The sequence below is a fragment of the Lathyrus oleraceus genome, chromosome 7, assembly GCF_024323335.1.
Source record: "Lathyrus oleraceus cultivar Zhongwan6 chromosome 7, CAAS_Psat_ZW6_1.0, whole genome shotgun sequence".
Taxonomy (NCBI): domain Eukaryota; kingdom Viridiplantae; phylum Streptophyta; class Magnoliopsida; order Fabales; family Fabaceae; genus Lathyrus; species Lathyrus oleraceus.
In genome coordinates, this window is record NC_066585.1 from 67,007,272 (window position 1) to 67,034,624 (window position 27,353).

General features: G+C 38.0%; 1 protein-coding gene and 1 non-coding gene across 2 annotated transcripts; both read right to left on the minus strand.

Annotated features, from left to right (window-relative positions):
* Positions 1-10,335: 10,335 nt before the first annotated feature.
* LOC127102060 (uncharacterized) lies at positions 10,336-11,676 on the minus strand. The gene has a single exon (XM_051039477.1). The coding sequence runs from the start codon at positions 11,674-11,676 to the stop codon at positions 10,336-10,338; it is 1,341 nt and encodes a 446-aa protein (XP_050895434.1).
* Positions 11,677-18,922: 7,246 nt separating this feature from the next.
* Positions 18,923-19,029, minus strand: LOC127109870 (small nucleolar RNA R71). The gene has a single exon (XR_007797118.1). It is a non-coding gene; the product is annotated as a small nucleolar RNA R71 (small nucleolar RNA).
* Positions 19,030-27,353: the final 8,324 nt, after the last annotated feature.

Sequence of the window (27,353 nt, forward strand, 5' to 3'; positions counted from 1 at the left end):
AAAAATACTAAAGTGCCCATAGTTTTCGGAGATCCATCTCTAGTCACACCCAATACACACTTAACGTAGTCCTTTTGAGTGATGTCTTATAAGTTTAGTTTTTTAATACCAGAGATGCATCTCCAATATATTTTCGCAGATACATTTTTGGAACGTTTACACACCTGTAGTAGAAGCAGACACCAAAAATATGTAATTTGACAAAATAAAATTAACATTCATAACATAAAATAAGCATTATATAGATGATTTTAACATAAAATGCAACATTACACTTTAATATACAGGTGGACGCTTCAACATCTTCATAATATCTTTAATTAATCTTGAAATTGTCGCTTCCAACTCGAACAGAAGTTTTATTTTGAAAGGGAATATATATATATAGTTCCACACCTTATTATCTTATTCTGAAGATGCATCTCCGGAATCTCTCCTGAACTTATCAAACAGAAAACAAAACTTTTAAAAACAGAATGGTTTACGTTGTATATGTATTGAGTGCGTCCGAAGATGCAACTCCAAAAACTAGAAAGTATTTTATTATTTTAATATAGGATGTATTAAGAAATCCTTTTTAATTGCATGTTAAAATTTTGAACCCAATGGTACTTACAGTCGCCCAATTACATAATTAATACTATAAAAGTGACACATTATGCCTCTATAGTCATCGTGTTTTATTTCTGACATTTAACACTCATGATTCATCATCTTCTATAGAGTTAAAAAAATTGATGCTTCTAAATTTACTTTATCATCGTTTGTATCAAGTTGACATCTCTTTTTTACACTAACACTTTATATTCATACCTACAATGCATACATTCAATTTTTTTAATAATTGTATCTGTCTTGATTGTTGTGCAACAACATTTTCTTTGGTTAATGTCTACGGTATGTGAAAAAATAGTTTAAAGATAGCATAGCTGTTATACTAAATATTAACATGTTAGGCAATGATTTTTTTTTAAATAACCATGTTTTTCAAATTAAATCCCTAAATAACCATTTTAAAAAAAACAAAAACAAAATAGTCACATTTCCAAACAGATGCGCCAGTTGGACTGACGCATCCATTTACATTTCAAAGGAGGCGCCAACTCCATTGTCACCAATGGCGTTGCATGGAGACGCCATGGTTGCTGGCGCGTGCATGTGTAGTTTAGCACATGCGTCCATACATCTGTCGCATGCATGTGTGCTTGTGTGGGGCGCCTAGGCCTTTGACGCATACATTTCATGGTTCATCTATAAATATCATGCGCATCTCCCATATTTTTTCCACACAACTTCTTACCCTTCAACCCTATTTTCTTTCATTCTACTTCAATCACCTTCAATTTTGTTTTCTTTAATCATGTCTGAATACATTCACAAGAGAAATGTCGATTTAATCTTTTCAGCAGTCGCACCATCGATAAAGATTCGATTTTGGAATATAGATTTGTTAGAACGTCTTAATAGGACGTTGGACCGTTGGTTAGAAGGAGAAATTGCAGATGGTGAAAGGATTATAAGGATGCAATGACTTGAGTTCACGTTCAACCAAAATGGAGAAGTGCGTGAATGTGTGGATATTAAGATGACAGAGACGTTTGCAGGATGGTGCATAATATGTTAAAAATTGGTTTGATGGTTGTAATCGCTTAGTTATAGTAATGGTATTTTAATTGTTGTAGTTGTTTGTGTTGTTGTTTATGTGTTACTTGTGTGTTGAATGTGTTGTATTTGTTTGTGACGGTATTTCCTCACAAAGTTATCATATGAAATAAATTTTGTTTTTTATATATTACAAAAGAGGTACGTGTAAAATTATCTTGTTGTGCTCATTCCAACACTAGGACAGTTAGTACGATTGTGACCTGGTTGACGGCATGAACTACATAATTGAACCATTTTGCTCGCTGTATCCATTTCGGTTCGAATACGGGTTCTGTTTGGGCGACCCTTTTTATTTCTTCGCATAACTTCATTGTGCCAGAGAATGTCCCCTTGATATTCTGGCCAGTAATCATCTTTTGTAACTACTGAAAAACTAATTTTGTAAATATTGGATAAGCTTATGACTTTGTAAACATTAAATAGTAAGTAGGATGGATCCCTTCGAACCTTTGAACATGCCACAATGAAATAGGAGCAGGGCGTAAGTAAGGCTTGTAACTTTCCGTAGTCACACCAACCTCTATCTAGTTCCACTTTGTATTGTCCCATCGGCATGCCTTCATTGTGATCCATGGACTCAACAACATTGTATCAACCTTTAGTACGGTCAAACACTATGACCACGTGTGTGTTTGCTTTGACAGCTTCGTATCTAATGAATTTCATTGAAGCATCACTGAACAACTGCCCAAATTGCAACAATGAACTCCATTTGGAACGTCTGGTCTCAAACCTATCCAATTCATCCACCTTATCCAATGCTTCACATGTTGCGTACCTATTCAACCTCTGCAACACTTACTCATCTATAAATAGGGCATCAACTCACAACACTCAACATTTGTAACACTAATAATCAACATCTGCAACACTCCATTTTTACCACACTCAACCTCTACAAGTATGGTAATACAGTAAATATTATGTATTTACCATTGTTACGAAACATAAATAAGGTAAGCACATATAGTTGGTGTTCAGCTGTTTTGGCCCATCTATATAGTGCGATGTGTAAAAATGCCAAAAAAAAAATACTTGTACTTTTTATTCATGCACATATTTGCTACAATGGGGTTGGTCAATAATGTAGTCACTCGCCCCGGTAAACGAGAAGCCATTCATATTCTCGTTTACAACAAAGTAAGTTTAAAACATTATCATATAATTAATTAGACTTTATATTACAATTAACTGTAAATAATATTTTTTAGTTGTTTTTGATCTAGGTGGTCAGTTAGAGGGATGAACTACAATAGGTGTCTGAAACACACTATAGTAGTCTATCACAATCTATTGGATCACATTGGACCAGACGATGTAATACTCCTACACAACTCTATTTTAATTTAAAAACAGTTATCAAATTATTTATCATCTAATCATGTCGTATTGTTGTACAGTTTATCTGGAGGCCATATCTGGGTCTTTGTTTACTAGTAATTTCTGACAAACAATCGCTAGTCCTCCAATATTATTAATCTTGGTAACTTACAGGATCGACTAGATTGATCCTAGGGCATGTGTCTCAAGAACTAGTGTTATGGTGATTTGACTCATGATTAAGTTTGTTTCTGGTTTATGAATGGTAAAAGGTGTTTCGACAATAAACTCTAAATGAAATTTATGACTTTAAAGACAAAGGATAAATGGTAGTAATCCTGTAAAAAGGGCTTTTTTAAGATCCCAAAGGTAATTGGCAAAAGTAAAGATAAATAACTTGAAGTGAAAGGTTTTAAGTTTGAAAAGATGCTGGAAATAAAGGTCTAGCGAAATGTAAATGCAAAGGTAAAACCAATGACGAAAAACTTTGAAGATAAAGGCAATTCGACAAAATAAAATACAGTAAATGGTTTAATTTAAGTAACTTGAATTAAACAAATAACATGAAATGTAATCATGGTGTTCTTCATACATACATTTTCAGCAAAGACTCGTTTCTCTCGCTCCGGTACTTTGAGTATTTTTAGTGAATTTTGTATATCAGTTTGAACACCCGAAATCTAAAAACTAAGACTCCTATTTATAACAATTTGACCCTAACGGTCTCTACACAGATGATTGCCACGTTCGACATTTTCAAACGTTGCGTGTCTCAGATGCTTCCACGCGTTTTCTTGACGAAACTACTTTGTTTGAATTTCAAATCTTTCCCGCTCGAAGCTTCGAATCTACCAAACGCTGCTCTCAAAGAGAACTTGTGGAGATCCTAAAATCTTCTAAGTCTTCAGCTTCGACAAAAAGGTCCTTTCTCCCAAGAAAAGGATTTAATAAACAGCTTCGACAAAGCCATTTTTATATTGTTCTCCAGAATATAACATTTTCAAAGAATTTCAACCTAATGGTCGAAATCTCCAGCTAACAGTCTTGATCATCAAGTTAACCATGATGATGATGCAGTTTGGACAATAAAAACACCAATTATCTAGTTCAATACTATGGATATGCACCAGAGTGAACGGGTAAAACTGCAGTTCGGCATGCAGTAACAAATTCCAGAATCTCCGACGTGTTTGGGAGATTGGCATAAAAAAAGAGTCGATGCCCAATGGGATTATTCCAACTAGAGAGACTTTGCAAAAGAGATGCGTCATCATTGGAGGAATCGACGATAACACATCTTAAACGAATCAGTCATATATGGTGCTAGACTAACTCAATAGTATATGGCATGGTTTAGGTCGATTACAATGCAACAATTTTTGTCTGAGCCAAGGTATTTGATTGATCCACGCCAACTAGCTTCGTCGTCATACGCCCAACAATAAGTCCCCGTCCAACAACAATGTCAAACCACCCAAACCCAATGACCAACCTCACAAAATCACCCTACCACATACACCCAACAACCAAACACCCAACCTCGCAACCCGTTCATGCCACACACTCAACCTCAAAACTAAGAATCAAATCCTACCCACCAACAACCATACGCAGCCAACACAACAATCTATAGCCCAGATGATTCATACAATTCATGCCATCGTAACCCCCCACCAATGACGACCCAAACATCCCATCACCACAACACCCAACCATTGTTTAACTATAATACACCCCAGGAACCATTGCTTCATTTCCAAAATGATTCAATGTCCTAATTCGGGCAACTGTATCATCCACAACTCACCCAACCACATTGAGCCAACTTCGACAACATGGACACCAAACTGAATTACGGAAGCATCGTTGGCGAGAACTCTTCCCCCCCCCCCCCCCCAGCTATTGGAAATAAATAATGACACGTCTATCAAATATCGTTGAACCTTCCATCGGACTTTCACTCCAGCCACCATTGGATCATGTCAACACTCAAAGACCCGAAACACCTCAGGAAAATCGTGGGAGACCTGGAAGTCAGACTAACGCATCTGGATGTGGAATAGGGGGCGTTTCAACCGGACCGGTCATTGAATTTTTTGTCAACTCCATGTAATTTTTACTATAACGTAAATAAACTTTTTTTCAATATTTTTTATTTAATTATTAAATTAACATTTAAAATAAAAAAAAATTATTAAAGGTGCATGCGCCAGATGCATTGGCGCATACACCAATGCATACATGCATGCGCCAAGAGTCATGACGCCTACATGCATGGCCATTGGGAGCAAGCGCCATCTCAAATGATGCCTCCTTTGAAATGTAAATGGATACGCCAGTTCAACTGACGCATCTATTTGAAAAGATGGTTATTTTGGTATTTATTTTAAATAAATAATTATTTAGAGATTTAATTTAAAAACTATGATTATTTTAAAAAAAATTATTAGACAATTTAAGGATATTTTAGATAGTGCAATCATTTTTTCATCACACAAAATTAGTTTAATATATTACAACGTATCATATAAATATTATTGATATCATATCCGTTTCTACTCTTTTTATCTTTCTCTTATTTTAATCTCATGTAAAGAAACTAGGGTTTAGCTACTGCCAACCTTTGTCACTATCTAGTATGTATTTCTGGGATAGTACATATAACACCTTTCATCTCCCCTGTGGAATGATAACTCCTACGCTCTTCGACGTAGCTTCCATTTCTGGACTTCCTCCGACAGGAGAAACCTTCGACCCCTATCAAGACTGCGAAAACTTAATTGACTTTAACGTCAAGAATGCTTCGTTCAGCACTTATATTAATTTGTATCATGCTGATGGGGAAGAAGTTTCCAACGTAGAACATATAGCGTTCTTGGGTCAGTGGTTATCCAAGTTTTTCTTCTGCTGTAAATCTATGCAAGTTGCAAAGAGATTTCTAACCCTTGCTAATCAATTGCACGCTGGTCAAAAGGTATGTTTAAGTGAACTTCTATTGGCTAGTTTGTATGAGAGTCTAGGGTCTGCTAGTTCCAAGTTAAAGGAGTATAAAGCTGGTACAAACTTATTAGTATCTGGGCCTTATTGGCTTCTTCAATTGTGGCTCAATGCCACCTTCGAACCCTCTTTGCCAACACATGGAAATGTTGATGAAAATGCCCCAGAGATAGTAAATCGAAGCATTGAAGGCACCAGACTCCTTCAGTTGACTCCAGTTGATGATGTTGACAATCTGCAAACTTCCCTTGCCAAATATACCCTGATGTTCTCTAAGCGTCACAATTTCTCTTCTTCGATGGCTCCATTTGCCAATCGAACCCATGGTCCTTCTTGGTTCACTGCTTCGCTTGAAGATGCCGTTAAGAACGCCAATACAGAGATCAAAGACATATGGTGTGCATTTCTATTCCCAAGGCTGCTTGTTTCAAGGATCTTGCCAGTAAAGAGCCATGTTTGCTTGTTGGCTTACCAACCTAATTTTGTCTCTCGACAATTTGGGTTGTGTCAACTCATTCATGTCTCTCTATTCAATCGAAAGCACGGGATATGTTGTACAGGGACTGATTGGAGCGCTCGAGACATTGCAACACACAAGGAATTCCATGCAAACTTTACTGAATTTCACTTAATAGCATATCAACCATCATTCCACTCTACCAATGGGTTCGCCACTTGGTGGACAGATTTCTATTCAAAGAACATGTTTACTACTGCTGAAATCAAGGAACGTCTAACGAAGGCCTTTTCATCTTTGCAGGAAAATGTCTACAAGGGTAAGCTTACATATTCTGAAGAAATACAAGCATTCCAAAAGTACTTTGAAATTGTCTATAACCTAATGGAACTTGTTCAAACCGTCTGTTATGCAACGCCAATTTTAAAAGAGAAATTTGAAAAACAAATTGCCAAAAAGAAATTTCCCAAATCTGTAAAACCTGAATTTAAATATGATTTGGCCTTTGAGTGCGAACCATCCAAATTTCCAAATTTACCCAGTGCAGACTTTGCTTTGTCATTTTTTCCCCTTACCTAGATTGGTTCACATGTGGGAACATTTTTAATGAACTGAAAAATGACCGACAAAGACCTGCTAAAAGAGTAGTTGCAACCAAACATACCTTAGACAGTTTCAAAGGCTTTCTTCACTTTGACTTGGATGCAGTGAGAATTACCTCTTCGACATGTAAAGGTGTGGAATGTTTGGATTTCTTGGTCTTACAGAAAAAGCAGATTTTGCTGATGTGACGATCGCCACACATTCATGACGCTCGTCACGACCCAGACTATGACGACCGTCACAGGCCCATGACGAGCGTCACACGGCCACAAATTGCGCTTTGAAGCAGTCAGCAACAGGCACCAAAAAAGTGCCTATATTTCCTCCAACAAACTTTTCCCCACATTTCCCTCTCTCAAGACCAAGTGTTCCATGAATTCCTCAACTACCAAGACCTAATGGACACTATATAAAGGACTCAATTGGGAAAAATTGGGGACGCCTACTTTGATTGGATGCCTACTTTGATTTGACGCTCTGCAATTTAATTTCCAGTTTTTAGCATTCAGCAATTTTTCTTTCTTTCCAGCAACCTTGTTTCCGTTGCCTTATTGTATTCGCCATTCTTTTCATAGTTTCCCTTTTCCAGTTAGTTTTTTAGTTAGCCATAGTAGTAGTTTCCTACACTAGGGAGCTACTACACCTTTGTTTAATTTTAAGTAGTAATCTGTATTGAAGAAGCAAAGCCTACCGACTTGTGGAGGACTGCTCAAGTGCTCCAAGAATCGCTATACTTTGTACTTCGATATCCAGGTTTTTATTGAATTATTATTATTATTGCCCATTTATTGTTATAAGCATGTTTGCCGCTGAGTTAATCTGTTTATGTCTTGCGATTGCCTTATTTAATATGTCCGGCTAAACAACCGGTATCGGTATGTAGCAACTTAATTTGATGGGATTTAATAATAACCCGTGAAAACCCTTTTTTCTCAAATAGCCTTTTAGGCTGAAGTTTTTAATCTAAATTTAATTAACTTTATCACAAAAGCGTGAAAAGCTATTTAATACGATTTTGCCACGAGAGTGGGAAATTAACTAAGGTGAGAACCAACAATCGCGAGAGCGTGAGGCTCGAGCTGGATAGTAAAAATTAGGCATTGGGTTTAAAAACAGCGAGAGCACTTTAAAAACAATTAGAATTTATTTATTTTCAAAAAGTAATTTTGACTTCAAATGGGACAGCGAGAGCGTACATTCTGACTTAAAGTTATAGGTTGAATCAACAACCACGAGAGTGTGAGATAAAGTCTTTTAAATGAGCATTTTCTATTGAGAGATATTTGGCATTTAAACTATTCACCGGTGACTTATCGAATCTCTGACGATTAATGCGCTGCATATTGATTCCTTCCTTTAATTCTTTCTTAAAACCGAAAATTTCCCTTAGATTTACTATATTACCCCCGAACTCTTACTAATCTATTCCCTTAGCTAAACATAGTGACGTTAGCAGCACTAGTTTGACCATAGGTCCCTGTGGGATTGATATCTTTTGAAACTAAAGCGACTAGACTGTGCACTTGCAGTCAAGTACCCGACAGACTATATTTTATATATAGCCACGACAAGCATCATTATCTCGGCTTCGGGAGCCGCTTTTCTTTTGTTCTCAGCCATGTAGGCCGAAATCTTTTCGGAAAAAAAAGACTCAGGCATAATCCAGGTCTTCATCCCAGCCTGTTGGTCGTACTTCATATGATTCCCCTTCTTCTAGGTACCCCATAATTTTCCTATCCCACTGAAAGCCATTGGGATGTAGAGTCAAGAAATACAAAGCATTTTTACTTGGGGAGTAGCTGTCTTCAGCTGGGTGGCATGGTCCTATATGAGCCAAGTTCCTATCGAAGTTCTTCTTATCTACATGGTTCACTTCTGCCATGAAGTAACTTTGGTCAGCTTCAAGATTTTCTACTACACCATCTTCTTTCCAGATGGATACCCTCTGATGCATGGTCGAAGGAACTGCCTCTATTCCATGGATTTATTCCCTTCCTAGCAGCAAGTTGTAATTCGCCTTCGCAGGTATCACCATGAACATTGTTGGTCTTGTGATTGATCCAACAATCATATCTACTTGTATGACACCCAGAGTCTGTCCTATCTTACCCTCATAGTTCGACAATACCATATTGTGAGGTTTAACATCAGCGTCGAACATACCTATCTTTTTCAACATGAATTGAGGCATCAGATTGACTGCTGCTCCTCTATCCACCAAAACTTTGTTCACCCCCATATGTTCAAATTTAGCTCTAATGTATAGGGGCTTGAGATGGTTCTGCATCCCTTGGTGAGGCCTTTCAAAAAGAGTGTTATGCTCTTCGAAAACGCCGCTGTTGAGAACATAGTAACACACAGGTTTATGCTTCGCCATCTCCACAACATCCGCTTCCTCATTATCTTCAATCTCCGCCTCCTGATTATATTCGTATGGCAAAACTCAGACCACATTGCAATTCATATTAATCGATGACACTCCGTCAGACTCAAAGTCGTCAGTGAGCATTTCTTCCTCTCTTATTTGTTCCTCCTGAACTTTCTGATTTTTGTTTTCATCTGGAAACAACTTCCTTCCCACAGGGGGTTTGGTCGAATTTGTAACATTTGGGGGAACCTTGATGTTACTGGATTCTCCAATCTCCCTCGAAGTAATCTCTCTTTCAACCTTCCTCAACCTCTGATGTCTTCTCCACTGAGACCTTGACATGGGATTCTTTCCTTTGTAGTTCTCCAGTCTGATAGCCTCTCTCTTAGATGCCTGGAACTGTTTTCTATAAGCCCAAGAGGTTCTTCCTCCATCCTCAAAACTTTTCCACTTTCCCTTCTTCGACACCGCCTGAGTCCATTTGTCCTCAGGGACTTCTGCCGGAAGTTTAAACATAACTCTTTTCGCCCTTGGGTGAGGGTTATCTTGCCTCCTATGAACTCTCCTCTTGTCGAATATGTACATATTCGGGTTACCTTCGTGTCCATTCCAACCTTGGTTAGATGAAATTCTCTCGAACGCTTCAGCCAATTCCCTGTTGTAAACTGCCCAACATCTGGGACACATCAAGCATTCTGTTTCGTACTTGTAGCAATGCACAATAAAACCAAGAAGGCTTTCTCCAGGCCTAGGATACACCTTCAGTAGTTGGCTTTCCTTTCTCCAATTTCTCTCAGTCTTAGTTCGTTGCCATCTTTCATAGTCCTCAGCCACCCTTCGACACATCATGATGCTACACCTTGGGCACAACAGCATGTCAGAATTTCTTTTGTGACACATCCAAAGGTATTCACGTAGGCTCTCATTAGCTTTGGGGTAGCCAAAATACATTCCCTCTTGATCTATCTTCAGACACCTCTCCACTTCCTCCATTTCTGGGGGGGGGGGGGGGTTGGTTTAGATCCACCACGTTGACACCTAGATTGGCGCCATCAGCGATTGAAATTTCCTCAAATTTCTTCCTTAGGCCCTCAGTAGCCTCAGTTGCCTTCCCATTAAGACCTTCAGTGGCCTTTGGTTTGACATTAGCAACCTGTTCACCTTCGACAGAAATTCCAAAGGGAACATCATTATTTAGGCCATCAGTAGCCTGCTTTCCAACTAGCACATAGCCTTCAGTTCCTGTTTCCTTCACAGCCTCCACTTTCACCATGTCAATCATGTTGGTTTCGACAGGTTCAGCATAATTTGTGTCAGCAATGTTGAGGGGGTCAGCGTCAACCTTCATCTGGTTTTTCCCCTTGTCAACGAACTTGAGGCGGCCATCCTTAATTGCATTCTGAATAAGATCCCTGAAAAGAAAGCATTGTGAGGTTTTATGGCCTAAAAAATTGTGATATTTACATAAGCCTCTTTTCTTCTGTTGTTCTAACGGAGGAATTTTGGTATTAGGAGGCACTATCATTTGGCCATCTTTTACTAATAAATCGAAGATTTCATCACATTTGGTAACATCAAATGTGTAAGTCTTTTTAGGAGATCTGTCATTCTTTTCAGTTTCGACAGGATTCCTGCCATTTGAAGGTGTAAGTAATTTACAAGCATAAGGGGGTGCTTCTTTTAATTCAGCCAAATCTACTTCGAATTCCTCGAGACCATAAGGGTCATTAGAGATTTCAGACTCCTCATCTTCGAATTCGACATAAGCAACCCTTTCTTTCTTATAATTCTTATTCGCTCTGGCCTTTTCAGCTTTTAAACGTTCGACCTGTCGAACCCTGTTTGCTAATTGGGCCATATCTCTTAGATACTGGGTATATAACTTTTTCCTAATGGAATTTGGTGGCAAAGTTGTAAACCACATGAAGGCATTCTTCGTTAAAGAACTGGGGAAATATTTCATTCTTAGGTTCTCACTGTTCGCCAAACCCCTTGCCTCAGTCATGTATCTAGCTATGTGTTCTATAATGGATTCACTAGTGTCCCCTGAGAATTTGGTGAACTTAGGGATTTTACAACCCCTTGGTAGTTCAGTTTGTAGGACGTATTCTGATAAAGGAGAGCTATAATTTGGCCGTCGAAGTCCTGTATTCAGACCATTATGGGCCATGATTCTCTCTATCATAGTAGTTAATTCATTTTCCATCACGTTTTCTCTCCTAACCCTATGAATTACTTCGTCTGCATCCTGGTCTCTATTAACCATTATTACTCTCCTAGGTTGTTCTTCAGGGACTTCCTATCGAACTGGCTGTTGTTCTAATCTCGTCACCATGACCCTTTCGTCAAGCGCTTGTCTAAGTGGTTGAACCTGATTTATAGTTGGTTCTTCTTCCTGGATTATAACTTGGTTTAGTCTGCGTCGAACAGAGGACTGAGGGGAGCCTAGGAAATCTTCTATGCGTCCCATCTGCGCTGACAGTTCTTGGTATGTTTGGGCATTATCATTGTTAGTCCTATTTACATTCTGTATTAGGGGAGAAAATATAGTATTCATTTCTCTGGCAAGAACTCCTACCATATCATGGTCACTAGCATCCATTTGTTGTCAAAAGGCTGCCTGGTTATTCGTTGTAAGGGTAGGTAATAGGGTGGATACTCCTTGTGATTGGGTATTTCGACCTACGTGGTTCATGCCAGAACCAGAATTTTGAATTGGCGAAATAACCGTATTATGGGGTTGAGTATATATGGAAGTATTATTTTGAAGCTGGCATGGTAGTAGATGGCATTCCATATGGGTATTCTCTCAAAGGCCTAAAATTCTCAAATCCCGGTGGCCTAGGGGTTGAATTTGCAGAAATGTCTGCTACGCTTGACATAATAGGCATTGTTGTCGAATTATTTAAGGCCATGGACCCAGATGTTGGTATGGCCTGTGTACTAGGGATCTCAGTGGATGCATCAATCGAACTTGTTCCGATTGTGCCTGTTCCCTGGGGAGGAAATTGTTCCCCTTGACTGGTTGTATTAACCATCTTTTTTGTGTTTTTTCTTTTGGTTATAGGTTGCGAATTGTTGGCTATCTTACCACTTCTAAGATTCATGCAACACTATGATTTTTTAACTCAAAAGAATAACAACAATTTTGTATTGTAAAAGTAAAAGACACTATTATAATTAACAGTTCTTTTGACACTGTCCCACTAGGCGTGCCAATTTGTTTACCAGTAATTTCTGACAAATAACCGCTAGTCCTCCAATATTATTAATCTTGGTAACTTACAGGATCGACTAGATTGATCCTAGGACATGTGTCTCAAGAACTAGTGTTATGGTGATTTGACTCATGATTAAGTTTGTTTCTGGTTTATGAATGGTAAAAGGTGTTTCGACAATAAACTCTAAATGAAATTTATGACTTTAAAGACAAAGGATAAATGGTAGTAATTCCGTAAAAAGGGCTTTTTAAGATCCCAAAGGTAATTGGCAAAAGTAAAGATAAATAACTTGAAGTGAAAGGTTTTAAGTTTGAAAAGATGCTGGAAATAAAGGTCTGGCGAAATGTAAATGGAAAGGTAAAAGCAATGACGATTTTTTTTGAAGATAAAGGCAATTCGACAGAAGAAAAGACAGTAAATGGTTTAATTTAAGTAACTTGCATTAAACAAATAATATGAAATGTAATCATGGTGTTCTTCATACATACATTTTCAGCAAAGACTCATTTATCTCGCTCCGGTACTTTGAGTATTTTTAGTGAATTTTGTATATCAGTTTGAACACCCGAAATCTAAAAACTAAGACTCCTATTTATAACAATTCGACCCTAACGGTCTATACACAGATGATTGCCACGTTCGATATTTTCAAACGTTGCGTGTCTCAGATGCTTCCACGCGTTTTCCTGACGAAACTACTTTGTTTGAATTTCAAATCTTTCCCGCTCGAAGCTTCGAATCTGCCAAACGCTGATGTCGAAGAGAACTTGTGGAGATCCTAAAATCTTCTAAGTCTTCAGCTTCGACAAAAAGGTCCTTTCTCCCAAGAAAAGGATTTAATAAATAGCTTCGAGAAAGCCATTTTTATATTGTTCTCCAGAACATAACATTTTCAAAGAATTTCAACCTAATGGTCGAAATCTCCAGCTAACAGTCTTGATCATCAAGTTAACCATGATGATGCTATAGTTTGGACAATAAAAACACCAATTATCTAGTTCAATACTATGGATATGCACCAGAGTGAACGGGTAAAACTGCAGTTCGGCATGCAGTAACAAATTCCAGAATCTCCGACGTGTTTGGGAGATTGGCATAAAAAAAGAGTCGATGCCCAATGGGATTATTCCGACTGGAGAGACTTCGCAAAAGAGATGCGTCATCATTGGAGGAATCGACGACAACACATCTTAAACGAATCAGTCATATATGGTGCTAGACTAACTCAATAGTATATGACATGGTTTAGGTCGATTACAATGCAACAATTTGTGTCTGAGCCAAGGTATTTGATTGATCCACGCCAACTAGCTTCGTCGTCATACACCCAACAACAAGTCCCCGTCCAACAACAATGTCAAACCACCCAAACCCAATGACCAACCACACATAATCACCCTACCACATACACCCAACAACCAAACACCCAACCTTGCAACCCGTTCATGCCACACACTCAACCTCAAAACCAAGAATCAAATCCTATCCACCAACAACCATACGCAGCCAACACAACAGTCTATAGTCCAGATGATTCATACAATTCATGTCATCGTAACCCCCCACCAATGACCACCCAAACATCCCATCACCACAACACCCAATCATTGTTTAACTATAATACACCCCAGGAACCATTGCTTCGTTTCCAAAATGATTCAATGTCCTAATTCGGGCAACTGTGTCGTCCACAATTCATCCAACTACGTCGAGCCAACTACGACAACATGGACACCAAACTCAATTACGGAAGTGTCGTTGGCGAGAACTCCTCCCCCCAGCTATTGGAAATAAATGATAACACGTCTATCAAATATCGTTGGACCTTCCATCGGACTTTCACACCAGCCACCATTGGATCATGTCAACACTCAAAGACCCGAAACACCTCAGAAAAATCGTGGGAGACCTCGAAGTCATACTAACGCATCTGGATGTGTAACAGGGGGGTGTTTCAACCGGACCGGTCATTGAATTTTTGGTCAACTCCATGTAATTTTTATTATAACATAAATAAACTTTTTTTCAATATTTTTTATTTAATTGTTAAATTAACATTTAAAATAAAAATAATAATTAAAGATGCATGCGTCAGATGCATTGGCGCATACACCAATGCATACATGCATGCGCCAAGAGTCATGACGCCTACATGCATGGCCATTGGGAGCATGCGCCATCTCAAATGACGCCTCATTTGAAATGTAAATGGATACGCCAGTTCAACTGACGCATCTATTTGAAAAGATGATTAGTTTGGTATTTATTTTAAATAAATAATTATTTAGGGATTTAATTTAAAAAATATGATTAGTTTAAAAAAATTATTAGACAATTTAAGGATGTACAATCATTTTTTCATCACACAAAATTAGTTTAATATTATTACAACGTATCATATAAATATTATTGATATCATATCCGTTTCTACTCTTTTTTTCTTTCTCTTATTTTAATCTCATGTAAAGAAAGACAAATGATGTTAAGCATTCTTCTCTAACCAGATTAATTAAGATTGTTTTTTTGTTTAATTTCATTGACACGGAAGAACAATACATAGTAGGCAGTTATAAAGACTTATATTTAGACCATTAATATTTGGAACACAATTCTTCACTTGTCTATATTTAAAATTAAAAGTGTGTAAAATCTAACCACTTAATACTTGACAAAAGAAAAAAAATACTGGAGCACGTAATTTAAACACTTATCACTAATCAATTATTAGTTAAATTTAATATTTTTATATTTTCCAATTAAAAATTAAAATCATTGTACTATAAATATATTATAAAAATTGTATATGAAAAAAATATATCTAAAAAATTAAACTATATTAATATTTTTTTATTATTAATCAATTAAATAAACATAACCTTTTTCTAATTTTCTAAATAATACTGAAAATAATTAGAATATATCAATTCAGTTCATTATAAACAATACATTAGAAAATGTTTATTCCAAAACAATGAGAACATCTAGAACTTACTTGCTATAAAAATATCATACTTCAATTTCTTTAGATTGTTTTTCTAGAATTGATTCACTTAAAAAAACTATTTGAGTGTATAATATATAACCATCACAAATGTGTGTCACTAATTAGTTAATTAAATTTATTTTTTTAATATATTTTTTAAATAAATATTAAAATAATTATAATATACTAATTGAATTTTATAATTAAAAAAATGCACGAGACAAATGTTTTTTATTTGAAAATTAGTTATATTAGTATCTTTTAGTTAAATATTACTAACATAAAAATGAGAAAACTGAAAGAATCAACATAGATTGGAATAATTCTCAATCCAACTCTGGGGAAGTGTTAACACCTGAGTTAACTTCTAGAGATTTCAGACTCTGAAGAAAAATCTATCTCTGAAGGAGATTATGAGTTTGAAGACGAGTCTGACTCTGAAGGTGATTCTGATATAGAAGGAGAGTATGAAGGCGGGTCTGACTCTGAAGTTAAATCTAATTTTGGTCCAGATTCTGATGATGACCCAGATTCTAGTGGTAATCATGCCTCTGAAGGTGGTCTAGCCTCTGAAGGTAGTCTAACATCTGATATTATTCCAACATCTGAAGAAGATTCAGAACAGGTTCAAAGATCCCGAAGAATCAGACAAATACCAAGAAGATTTGCAGAGTTTGACATGTTGCTAGATAATGAGATAGACTCTGAAGAGGAAGTCATTCAGTGTGCCATGTTGGTAGACTCTGTACCAGTAAGTATTGAAGATTTTGTCAAGAAGAAAGTATGGATGAATGCCATGAAAGAAGAACTTGAGACTATAGAAAGACGCAAGACTTGGGAGTTGATTGAACTTCCAAATAAGAAGAAAGCCATTAGTGTGAGATGGGTTTACAAGTTGAAACTGAACCCAGATGGATCAATTGGCAAACACAAAGAAAGGTTAGTAGCTAGAGGATTCTACAGATATCTGGATTAGATTACTTTGAGGTGTTTTCACCTGTAGCTAGACATGAAACATTAAACTGACTTTGATCTATAACTGAATTTTAAATTATGTTAGAAATTAGTTACAGTTTTCTCTCTTCCATCTTCATCTTCAACCTTATACACCAACAACCTATTCCTATAAATAGGTGATAACACGAAAACGTATCGTATTATTGGCTCTATATGCATTGCTTTTTACTCGATTAACACTACTTATTACATGGTATTTTATGTTTATTTGCAGGTATTTATCGATTAAAAGGTTTACCACAAGAAAAAGGGAAAATAGCAAAAAGGAAAGAAAAAGGAAAGAAAAAGGCAAGAAAAGAGAAGAAAATGAGGTTTCCAAAGGGATAATGGACCACCAAAGCAAATGGGCTTGTGGCGCCCATTATCCAAAGGATGTGGCGCCCGCCACATTGGGCCAAGAGGGAGGTGGCGCCCGCCACCAACCCTTGAAAAGTGATGGGCGGTTACTACAAGAGTGGCGCTCGCCACTCATCATGGAAATAGGGTTGTGGCAAACGCCACAACCTAGTCTTCCTACCTTTCCTACTTTTCCTCCACTACTTTTAGCCACGGTTTCCACTAACTTTTGCTACAAATGAGGAATATTGAAAGGATATAAAAAGTACCATTCAAACTCGCACGAGACATCTCTCTTCTTCCAGTTTTCAGTCTACGATTAATTTTTGTTATGCTTTATTTTTCTTTTAGTTTCTAGGCAGTTTCTTACCATTGTAAAAGTGATAGTTTCTCCACATCGGGGACTATTACGGTTTATTATTTTTACGCATTTGGGATTCAATTGTAAGGGGTATTCATTGCCAAATCCTGCCGGAATTATTTAATCGAAGATTCAAGATTCAATTCCAGTTCTTAAATTGCAATCTAGGTTTATTATTGTTTATTGTTTTATTTATTTATGCCTTACTGTATGTTTAATTCCCCAATTGCCATGTTTGTCACCGGATCTATGTTCGGCTAAACCCTTAGGGATCGGTATGTAAAGACCGTCGAAACGACGAGATTCAATAAGTAAATGGTGTTAGTTTTTATAAAACTTATTTTTCTGGTTTTAGTTTCTTATTTTAATCAAACTATTTTTCGTACGAGAGTACAAAACAAACTAAGTCTACGGTCAACAAGAACGAGAGTTTGAGATTTTAACCAGATTGCTGGAACTAGGCATTGGTCCTAAACACAACGAGAGTGCTTTAGGATTAATTAGACTTTATCTATATTCAAAAAGTACTTTTAAATTCAAAATGAGACCGCGAGAGCCAAGCATTCTGGTTTAGGAGTATGGTCAAAGTCAATAAAAACGAGAGTGTGAGACTAAGTCCTTTCTATAAATAATTTCTAATGAAGAATATTTTAACCAATAAGATTACACCAACTACCTATCGAATCCCCGAGGTTTGATGTATTACATACTGATATCCCCTATATCTTATATTTTATCTTTATTCTATTTTATAATTATTTCTCTTCATCCCTCCAATCATAGAACAATCATCAGGCTTAGATTTACATAGTAACATTAGACCACAATATGTTCGATTATTAGTCCTTGTGGGTTCGATAATCTTTAAAACTACGCGATAGGATTGTGCACTTGCAATCACGATTCACATGGATTTACCAAAGTTGCGATCAAGTTTTTGGCGCCGTTGCCGGAGACTAATTTAGTCAATATCGTAACTCTAGCGTTACCCAGTATAGACTAAGGCAACAATTCTTTTTCCCTTTCTACATTTGTCGAGTGTATGCCAAATACTCACTCTCAAGGCGAGAAATTAAAGCTACAATTCGACGAACCCGAGCATTATCTTAGATTAGAACGCCGGATACGAGACTTGATACGGAAACATCGTATCAAGCTAAATCTTCCTGACCTTAACATTCCAATTTCTGAATGAGTTGTTCAACCAGAGATGGCCGAACAAGTGCAAAACCGTCCTCTTAAGTATTATACAATCCCTTCACAGGATGAACCTCATAACAACATCGTTGCCCCTGCGATCGAAGCCATCAATTTTGAGCTAAAACCTTCATTGTTGTCAGCTGTACAGCAAAACCAGTTTTCAGGTAGTCCCATTGAGGACCCGAACGTACACTTGTCAGTATTTTTGCAATACGCAGACACGGTGAAAGCGAATGGTGTCAGCCCAGAAGCTATAAGTCTTCGTCTTTTCCCATTTTCATTAAGATATAGAGCTAGAGCTTGGCTCCAGTCTCTACCATCCAACCCTATCACTACGTGGAACGAGTTAAAGAAAGTCTTTTTAGCCCGATATTTCCCACCCAGTAAGACGGCTATGCTAAGAGCCCAAATAAACGGGTTTAAACAAAAGGATAATGAATCACTTTTTGAAGCTTGGGAGAGATACAAAGACATGATGAGGCTATGCCCACATCACGGTCTAGAAGAATGGCTGATAATCCACACTTGAAAGTATGACCCAGAATCATTACCAATGGGGAAGCGAAAGAACCTCTGTAGAGAAACCTCAACCTAAGGGCGACATGTACGAATTGAGCAATCTTGACCATGTCAATGCCAAGGTAAATTCCCTGACTCAAAAGATAGACAACTTGACCATAACACCAGCAGCCACCGTGGCTGCCGTAGCACGAAACTGCGAGATATGCGGAGTTCAAGGGCATACTGCCCCAGAATGTCAACTCTTGACAGGAACTTCCACAGACCAGGTGAACTATGCTCAAGGAAACCCCTACTCAAATACTTATAACCCAGGTTGGAAGAACCATCCTAACTTCTCATACAAAAACAATAATGCATTGTATGCACCTTATTAAATACCCGTTGTATCCCTAGAATATCATAAAGCTGCCACAAATACTCAAAAAGCTCCTAGGAAATCAAACTTAGAAATAATGATGGAAAACTTTATAGCTACCCAAGCCCAAACAAATAAAGATTTCTTAAATCAAAACATACACACTAGTGAGCAAATCAAGCAGTTAGCAAACAAGATAGGCGCATTAGCCACCCACAACAAAATGTTGGAAACACAAATCTCACAAGTGGCTCAACAACAAGCATCTACTGCTACTCCTGCAGGCACATTTCCTGGACAGCCGCAACCAAACCCGAAAGGTCATGCAAATGTTATTATATTATAAAGTGGGATAGAACTAGACGGAACGTCTGACCCTAGAACTCAAAACCCATCCATGCATCAAGACCCAGGTAAGGTAACTAAGAAGGAAGATGAAGAAGAGGAAGATAAAAACGAAGAGGCCGTAGAGAAAGAAGAACCTTATGTGCCTCCACCACCATATAAACCCCCTTATCCCTTATCCTCAAAGACTTGTTAAATCTAAAAGTGTAGGGAAATTTAAAAAATTCGTAGAGCTTCTAAAACAATTGAATATCATAATACTCTTTACAGAAGTCATAACTCAAATGCCCTCATATGCTAAGTTTCTCAAAGAAATCTTATCTAACAAGAAGAAGATAGAGGATAACGAAACCGTTACACTTACTGCTGAGTGTAGCGCCATAATACAAAACAATATGCCTCATATGCTGAAAGACCCAGGTAGTTTCTCCATACCCTGCGTAATCGGAAAATTTGTCATCGACAAAACACTATGCGACTTAGGAGCCAATATTAGTTTAATGCCCTTGTCCATATGCGAAAGGCTAAAAATGGGAGAACTAATACCTACGAGGATGTTTGTACAACTTGCAGATCGTTCTGTTAAATTTCCTGTAGGTATGCTAGAAAACGTTCTGGTGTGTATAAGATAATTATATATTCTTACTGATTTTATAATCATGGATATAAAAGAGGACTCCAACATCCCTATCATATTGGGAAGACCATTCCTAGCCACAGCCGGAGCTATTATAAATGTTAAGGAAGGCAAGCTAACATTCGAACTTGGTGAGGAAAAAGTCGAGTTTATTTTGACGCAATTCCTAAAGGCACCAGCTATAGACGACACCTGTTGTCTACTAGATGTCATCGACGAATGCATAAGAGAGATGGAGAATGAACAAGCATCATACTCCAAAATACTGAAAATTCCAAGGCCTCCTACTTTTGACGAAGAAAATTCAAGTAAGGAATACCGAGATGACAGCCTAAACGAATGCCTGGCACTAACGCCTGATCATATGCCTTTCCCAAAGAAACCAGCCCTAAAACTTAAGACGTTACCCAAAAATCTAAGGTGTGAATTCTTATACACTGAACTTGAGCGACCTGTAATCGTAAATGCAGACTTAGGTCAGATAGAAACCGAAAAGCTTCTACATGTTTTGAGAAAATACGTAACTGCTTTAGGCTACAATATCTCAGACCTAAAAGGAATAAGCCCTTCCATATGCATGCATCGCATAATGCTAAAGGAAGACAGTAAGACCTCTAGAGAACATCAAAGAAGGATAAACCCCATTCTGAGTGATGTAGTAAAGAAAGAAGTACAAAGGCTGTTAGAAGTAGGTATTATCTACCCAATATCCGATAGTCAATGGGTTCAGCCCAGTACATGTTGTACCCAAGAAGGGAGGCGTCACAGTCGTTAACAATGAAAAAGGAGAATCTATAGCACAAAGAGTGGTTACTGGAAGTAGAATGTGTATTGGTTATAGAAAATTCAACAAAGCCACTCGGAAGGATCATTTTCCTTTACCGTTTATCGATCAAATGCTTGAAAGATTGGCTAAGCATTCTCACTTATGCTACCTAGACAGTTATTCGGGATTTTTCCAAATTCGTATTCATCCCGACGACCAAGAGAAAACGACCTTCACATGCCCCTATGGTACATTCGCCTACCGACGAATATCGTTCGGACTGTGTAACGCTCCCGCAACATTCCAAAGATGCATGCTGGAATTTTTTGCAGATTTCATAGATGACATCATGGAAGTCTTCATGGATGATTTCTCGGTATGCGGACAGAGTTTTGAAGGTTGCTTATCGAATCTTGAAATGGTACTAAAAAGATGCGTAAAAGTGAACCTAGTGCTAAACTGGGAAAAATGTCATTTCATGGTCCGACAAGGAATCGTGCTCGGACACATAGTATCCAACAAGGGGATTGAAGTTAACAAGGCCAAAATAGAAGTTATAGAAAACCTCCAGCCTCCGAAAACTGTAAGAGAAATAAGAAGCTTCTTAGGACACGCCGGTTTCTACCAGCGATTCATTAAAGATTTCTCAAAAATCACAAAACCACTAACTGGTCTATTGATAAAAGACGCAGAATTCATCTTTGACAACAAATGCCTAGCGGTGTTTGAACAACTGAAAACAGCTCTTATTACCACACCTATCATGCAACCACCCGATTGGAGATTACCTTTTGAGATCATGTGTGATATTAGTGACTATGCTGTAGGCGCAGTCTTAGGACAAAGAAGGGACAAGAAACTTCATGCAATATATTATGCAAGTAGAACCCTAGACCCTGCACAGATGAACTATGCCACCACAGAAAAGGAACTTTTAGCCGTAGTGTTCACTCTGGATAAATTCCGTTCCTACCTAGTAGGAGAAAAGATAATTATCTATACCGATCATGCTGCAATTAGGTACCTGTTAAACAGAAAAGACGCCAAACCAAGACTCCTAAGGTGGATCTTACTATTACAAGAGTTTGACATAGAAATCAAGGATAAAAGAGGCACGAAAAACGTCGTGGCCGATCACTTGTCGTGAATGGAAGATATTGAACCTAAACAAGTGCCTATAAACGATGATTTTCTGTACGAAAGACTCATAGCCCAGGGTGCTTCCGCCAGACTTGACCTACCAACAAAAGAAAAAATTCTTCCACGATCTTAAACACTATTATTGGGATGAACCTCTACTTTTCAAGAGAGGCGCCGCCGGAATTTTCCGTCGATGTGTCCCAGAAGATGAGGTAGAAAGCGTATTTCCCACTGTCATTCTGCTCCCTATGGAGGACATGCAAGCACCTCGAAGACTTGCGCTAAGATCTTGCAAGCCGGACTCTTTTGGACCACTTTATGGAAAGATGTCCATATCACAATCACAAATTGCGACTGATGTCAACGCACTGGCAACATATCTAGACGTGACGAGATGCCTCTTAAAGGCATTTTAGAAGTAGAAGTCTTCGATGTTTGGGGAATCAATTTTATGGGACCTTTCCCATCTTCTTTTGGTAACAAGTATATCCTTGTTGCGGTCGATTACGTATCCAAATGGATTGAGGCCATTGCCTCTCCAACTAATGACACACGAGTGGTAATCAATCTTCCCGAGATTCGGAGTACCGAGACTTGTCATCAATGATGGTGGCTTCCATTTTATTTCAAGGATCTTTGAAAAGCTATTACTGAAATATGGAGTCCGGCACCGCGTAGCAACACCCTACCACCCACAGATGAGTGGGCAAGTAGAAGTCTCGAACCGAGAAATTAAACAAATCTTAGAAAAGATAGTTGCCACCTCTAAGAAAGATTGGTCCTCAAAATTACCAGAAACCCTGTGGGCATATAGGACAGCTTATAAGACCCCAATAGGAACCACACCTTTTAAGCTAGTTTATGGAAAATCATGTCATCTGTCGGTGGAATTAGAACACAAAGCATATTGGGCCATTAAGACCCTTAATCTCAATTATACTGCCGCAGGCGAGAAAAGAATATTAGATATCCATGAACTAGAAGAACTTAGACTAGATGCATATGAGAATGCTCGAATCTATAAAGAAAGAACAAAAAAATGGCACGACAATCGCATATTAAGGAAAGAATTTAAGGAAGGCAACAAAGTACTCTTATTTAACTCCCGCCTCAGACTCTTTCTCAGAAAACTTCGTTCTAGATGGTCCGGTCCCTTCGGAATTACCAATATCCTTCCGAATGGAACAATAGAGATAAAAGGAAAAACGAGCGAACCATTCATAGTAAATGGCCAATGATTGAAACATTACCACAACAGTGATAACAATGATTTCATTGCAAATCTTAAGCTTGCAGAGCCTCACGCTCACTCGAAAGAATAACGCCTATCCTTTCTGTCGAGCTTACGACAATAAACAAAGCGCTTTGTGGGAGACAACCCACACTCTGTCTTTAACTATTTAATTTCATCATAAATTTATAATTATTACTATTGCTTAATCTTCATTTCGTTGTTTTCTTCTTTATTTATTTTTCATAAAGTTAATTGGTAAATTTCTGTATTATTGACCATTTCTAACTTAATGCTATTATCTACTTGATTTTATCTAACTACTGACTATCACAATGCAACAAGTAGATTGCATGGATATAGTCTTCAGAGGCAGAGCTCAAAGGAGACGTTTTGAGGCTGTAGCTCATAGAGAAATGACACTAACCTTGTACCCAGATGGATGCTTCATGACCAAGTTAGGTATAAGAGACAGTGTTACGTTCCTAAATAACCAACTAGGCTGGGACACCTTTGCCATGAAAAGAAAATTTAGTTCCTACAGTAGGTTGACCTTAGAATTCCTAAGCTACCTAGTACATCTGCAAAACCATGGTATTGGACTTAAAAAAGGCCTAATCACCTTTAGGTTGTTTGATATGGATTACCGCTACACCCACAGAGAAATGGCTGAACTCCTAGGATGCCCTCATGGACCTGATACCTTTACCATCACCCAGGAAGACAAGCTAGTAGACCATCAATTAGATCTCTTATGGGGTAGCATCACAGGAAACGACCATCCCGAGCCAGACCTTATGCATTCAGAGAATATCCATAATCCTGCGATTCGTTACTTCCATAAGATCATAGGTCACACCTTGTTTGGACAGGAACATAACAGAACCTTTGTGTCCAAAACCGAACTCTTCATAATGTACTGTGCATCACAGGCCCGACCTGTTAACACTGCTACATTTATGATAACTAATATGTACCGTATGGCACAAGAAGACTTTGGACCAATTTTAGTGGGAGGCTTAATGACCATGATAGCTAATGCCATCGGATTGAGACAACCACTTATCAGGCTCACCCCTTTAGGTGGAATACGACCAATGAATATTGACTTTTGCTTCAACACCAGTATCATTAGGAACCTAGGTCCAGACGTGTTTGAGTTTCTAATCAATCGCGAAGTAGTACACCTGTTTACCCTGCCAGACCCTAGGACGAGTGTACATGATAGGAACAATTGGCACATTTATCAGCACTTCTACTCGTTCGCTCTTCCTACCAGCAGTCGTTGTAATGGCTGATTTATTATAGTGTTACCGATTTACTGACTTTTATTTTATTTTATTTTCTTGTTGGGAATTTTATTGTTATTTACTTTTACACATTGAAATTTATTTGATTACTTTATTACCTTTTATTCCAGTAGACAAATTATTTCATTTTTTCCCGTCTACCTGATTCGTTTATTCGTCAATATTGCGATTAAATTCCATTCCAATGTTTCATGTTTACTATTCTCATACACTATATTATTGGTAAATTAAAAATTGCATGGCCAAAGCAAAATAAAAGCACATGCATGGGAAACCACACTGCATGTGGCGCCTGCCACACATAATTGTGGCACCCATGTGAGGGCTGGAGCTCCCGCCACAGGGCCCTAGTTGTACCCGCCACACACACCAAAAGTGGCGCAGGCCACTACACAAGCCTGCACGCACAGGTTGTGTACTTTGGTCCATTCAACTCACATTTATTGTGATGTTCCTTGCATGCAGACAATGCCTTAATGACATTCAACCAATTTCAAAACTCTTGGACCAAGGCATTGACTATGGTAAATGCTATTTATTTACCAATTAATTTTCCAACCACCTTCACCTCTATATAAACCACCAACATTACCTCACCAATTCACAACTCTCATTCACATATTTCTCTCATCTCTTGCTCTATTCTCACTATATTACACAAGGAGTGTGAAATCCAATATGGCATAAATGAGGGGATATGAAATAGTGTTCGGAAATGGCGAGTCAGGCGAATTACAAGAGGAGACGCACACGTCTCTAAGCGCCAGAAAGATTGAATCAACAAGGTATGCCGATGAACACTGTTTATATGCCTTAGGAATTCAAGATAGTTTTAACTATATGCTATATATTTTAAATTTGAATTATTTTCTCTCTCTCAAAGACCCTGTCTATGCTCAACTAACATTATAATTCCTAAGCTCATTAATCTTTAGTCTCACACCCAACACAAACTGCTCCAGTGGAACTGTCCAGTTTCGTTTATTTAATGTCGAGTACGCCCTTACATTCTCCCAACTAGCGGACCTGCTACATTTCCCCCATGGGGATGGCATAGTAAGTGAGGTCCCAGATACTGAGGGTTGGCAGCGCGCCTTCCAACCATTTTGGAGGGCAATAACCGGTACAGTAACCCATAATTTTGAGGGAAACAGAGCCACCTTAATTCAAAACCCGGTTATTCGATATTTTCGCCAAATATTGGCGTGCACCATTTTCAGTCGAGCAAACTCTAACAAGGTGAACGAAAAAGAACTCTTTTATTTATTCGTCACATTTTTGCCATAAAAGGTGAATACCGTCCCGTTTATGTTATCTCACATGCAGCCCATTGTTAATGTGAAGCGAGACCCGATTATTTTTGGAGGTTTAATAACCTCCATAGCCAGATTCCTAGGACTCGAAGAAAAATTCTCCAGGCTAACCCCGCTCCCGCATCATGCCATTGACATTGACATTGACATGGCAAGAAGCATGAAACTAGTAAAACGAAGGAGTGACGGTAAATTTAATTTAATAATTGCTAATAATATGTTACAAGAATTTATCCTCCCAAATCCAAATCGCACAGATGTGCGCAACCCGAATAATTATTGTTATACTAATAATCTGGTGCCTAACCAAGTCCCCACGCACATTCCTGAGAATGTAGCTGCTGGTGGGGACACCGATGAGGATCACATTCCGGAGCAAACTTCTCCTGCTACTGACCCACACACCACACACACTTCATTTGAAAATGTTGCAGGTACATCTTCCAGTCAAAGACCAAGAAGAAATGTGGCACCAGCCACTCTTGATGATATCTATGCTGAACTGTTGCGGCGTAGAGAATTAGACGCTCAGTGAGACCTACAGATCCAAACCATAGGAGCTCAGCAAACTGAAATGATACAAATCCTTCACCAAATGCAGCATGATCAACACGACTATGCTTTCAGGACCGAACAGAACATGTCTGGCTTGATCGATGAAATGGCAACACTGACAATGCGTGTGGAAGATCTCCAAAACTATACGCCACCTCACCATCCAGGAAATGGTGGACATCCATGTATACGTGGCAGAAGGCGTCAGTAGCAGAATAAACCAGGTTCTACCTTTCTTTCCTATCTTATGCCGTTGCATTGGGCACAATGCAAGATTTAAGTATGGAAGAGGAAGCTTTATCGTTTTTTATTTACCGCTTTCTAGTTAGATTTAAATTATTGTTATTTCTTTTTGTTATTTTATAATTTAATGGTTATTTTAATTTTTGTTAAAGTGTCAATCGAGTTAAATATCAATGTGATGTCGAGTCCTTATGTGTGGTTTTCGTTATTTACTGATTCTCCTGTTTACTTGAGCCATACAATTTTTTTGCAAAAATCTAGACTTAGAGAGACATTGCGTCTTTTGAAAATTCTGAACTATAAATCAAACTGAGATTGAATTGTAGAGATTTGGAAAAGCTTTATAAGATCAGTATCGCTTTAACACCTTAAATCTCCCAAGTATTAGATCGATTTGAGTATTTGTCA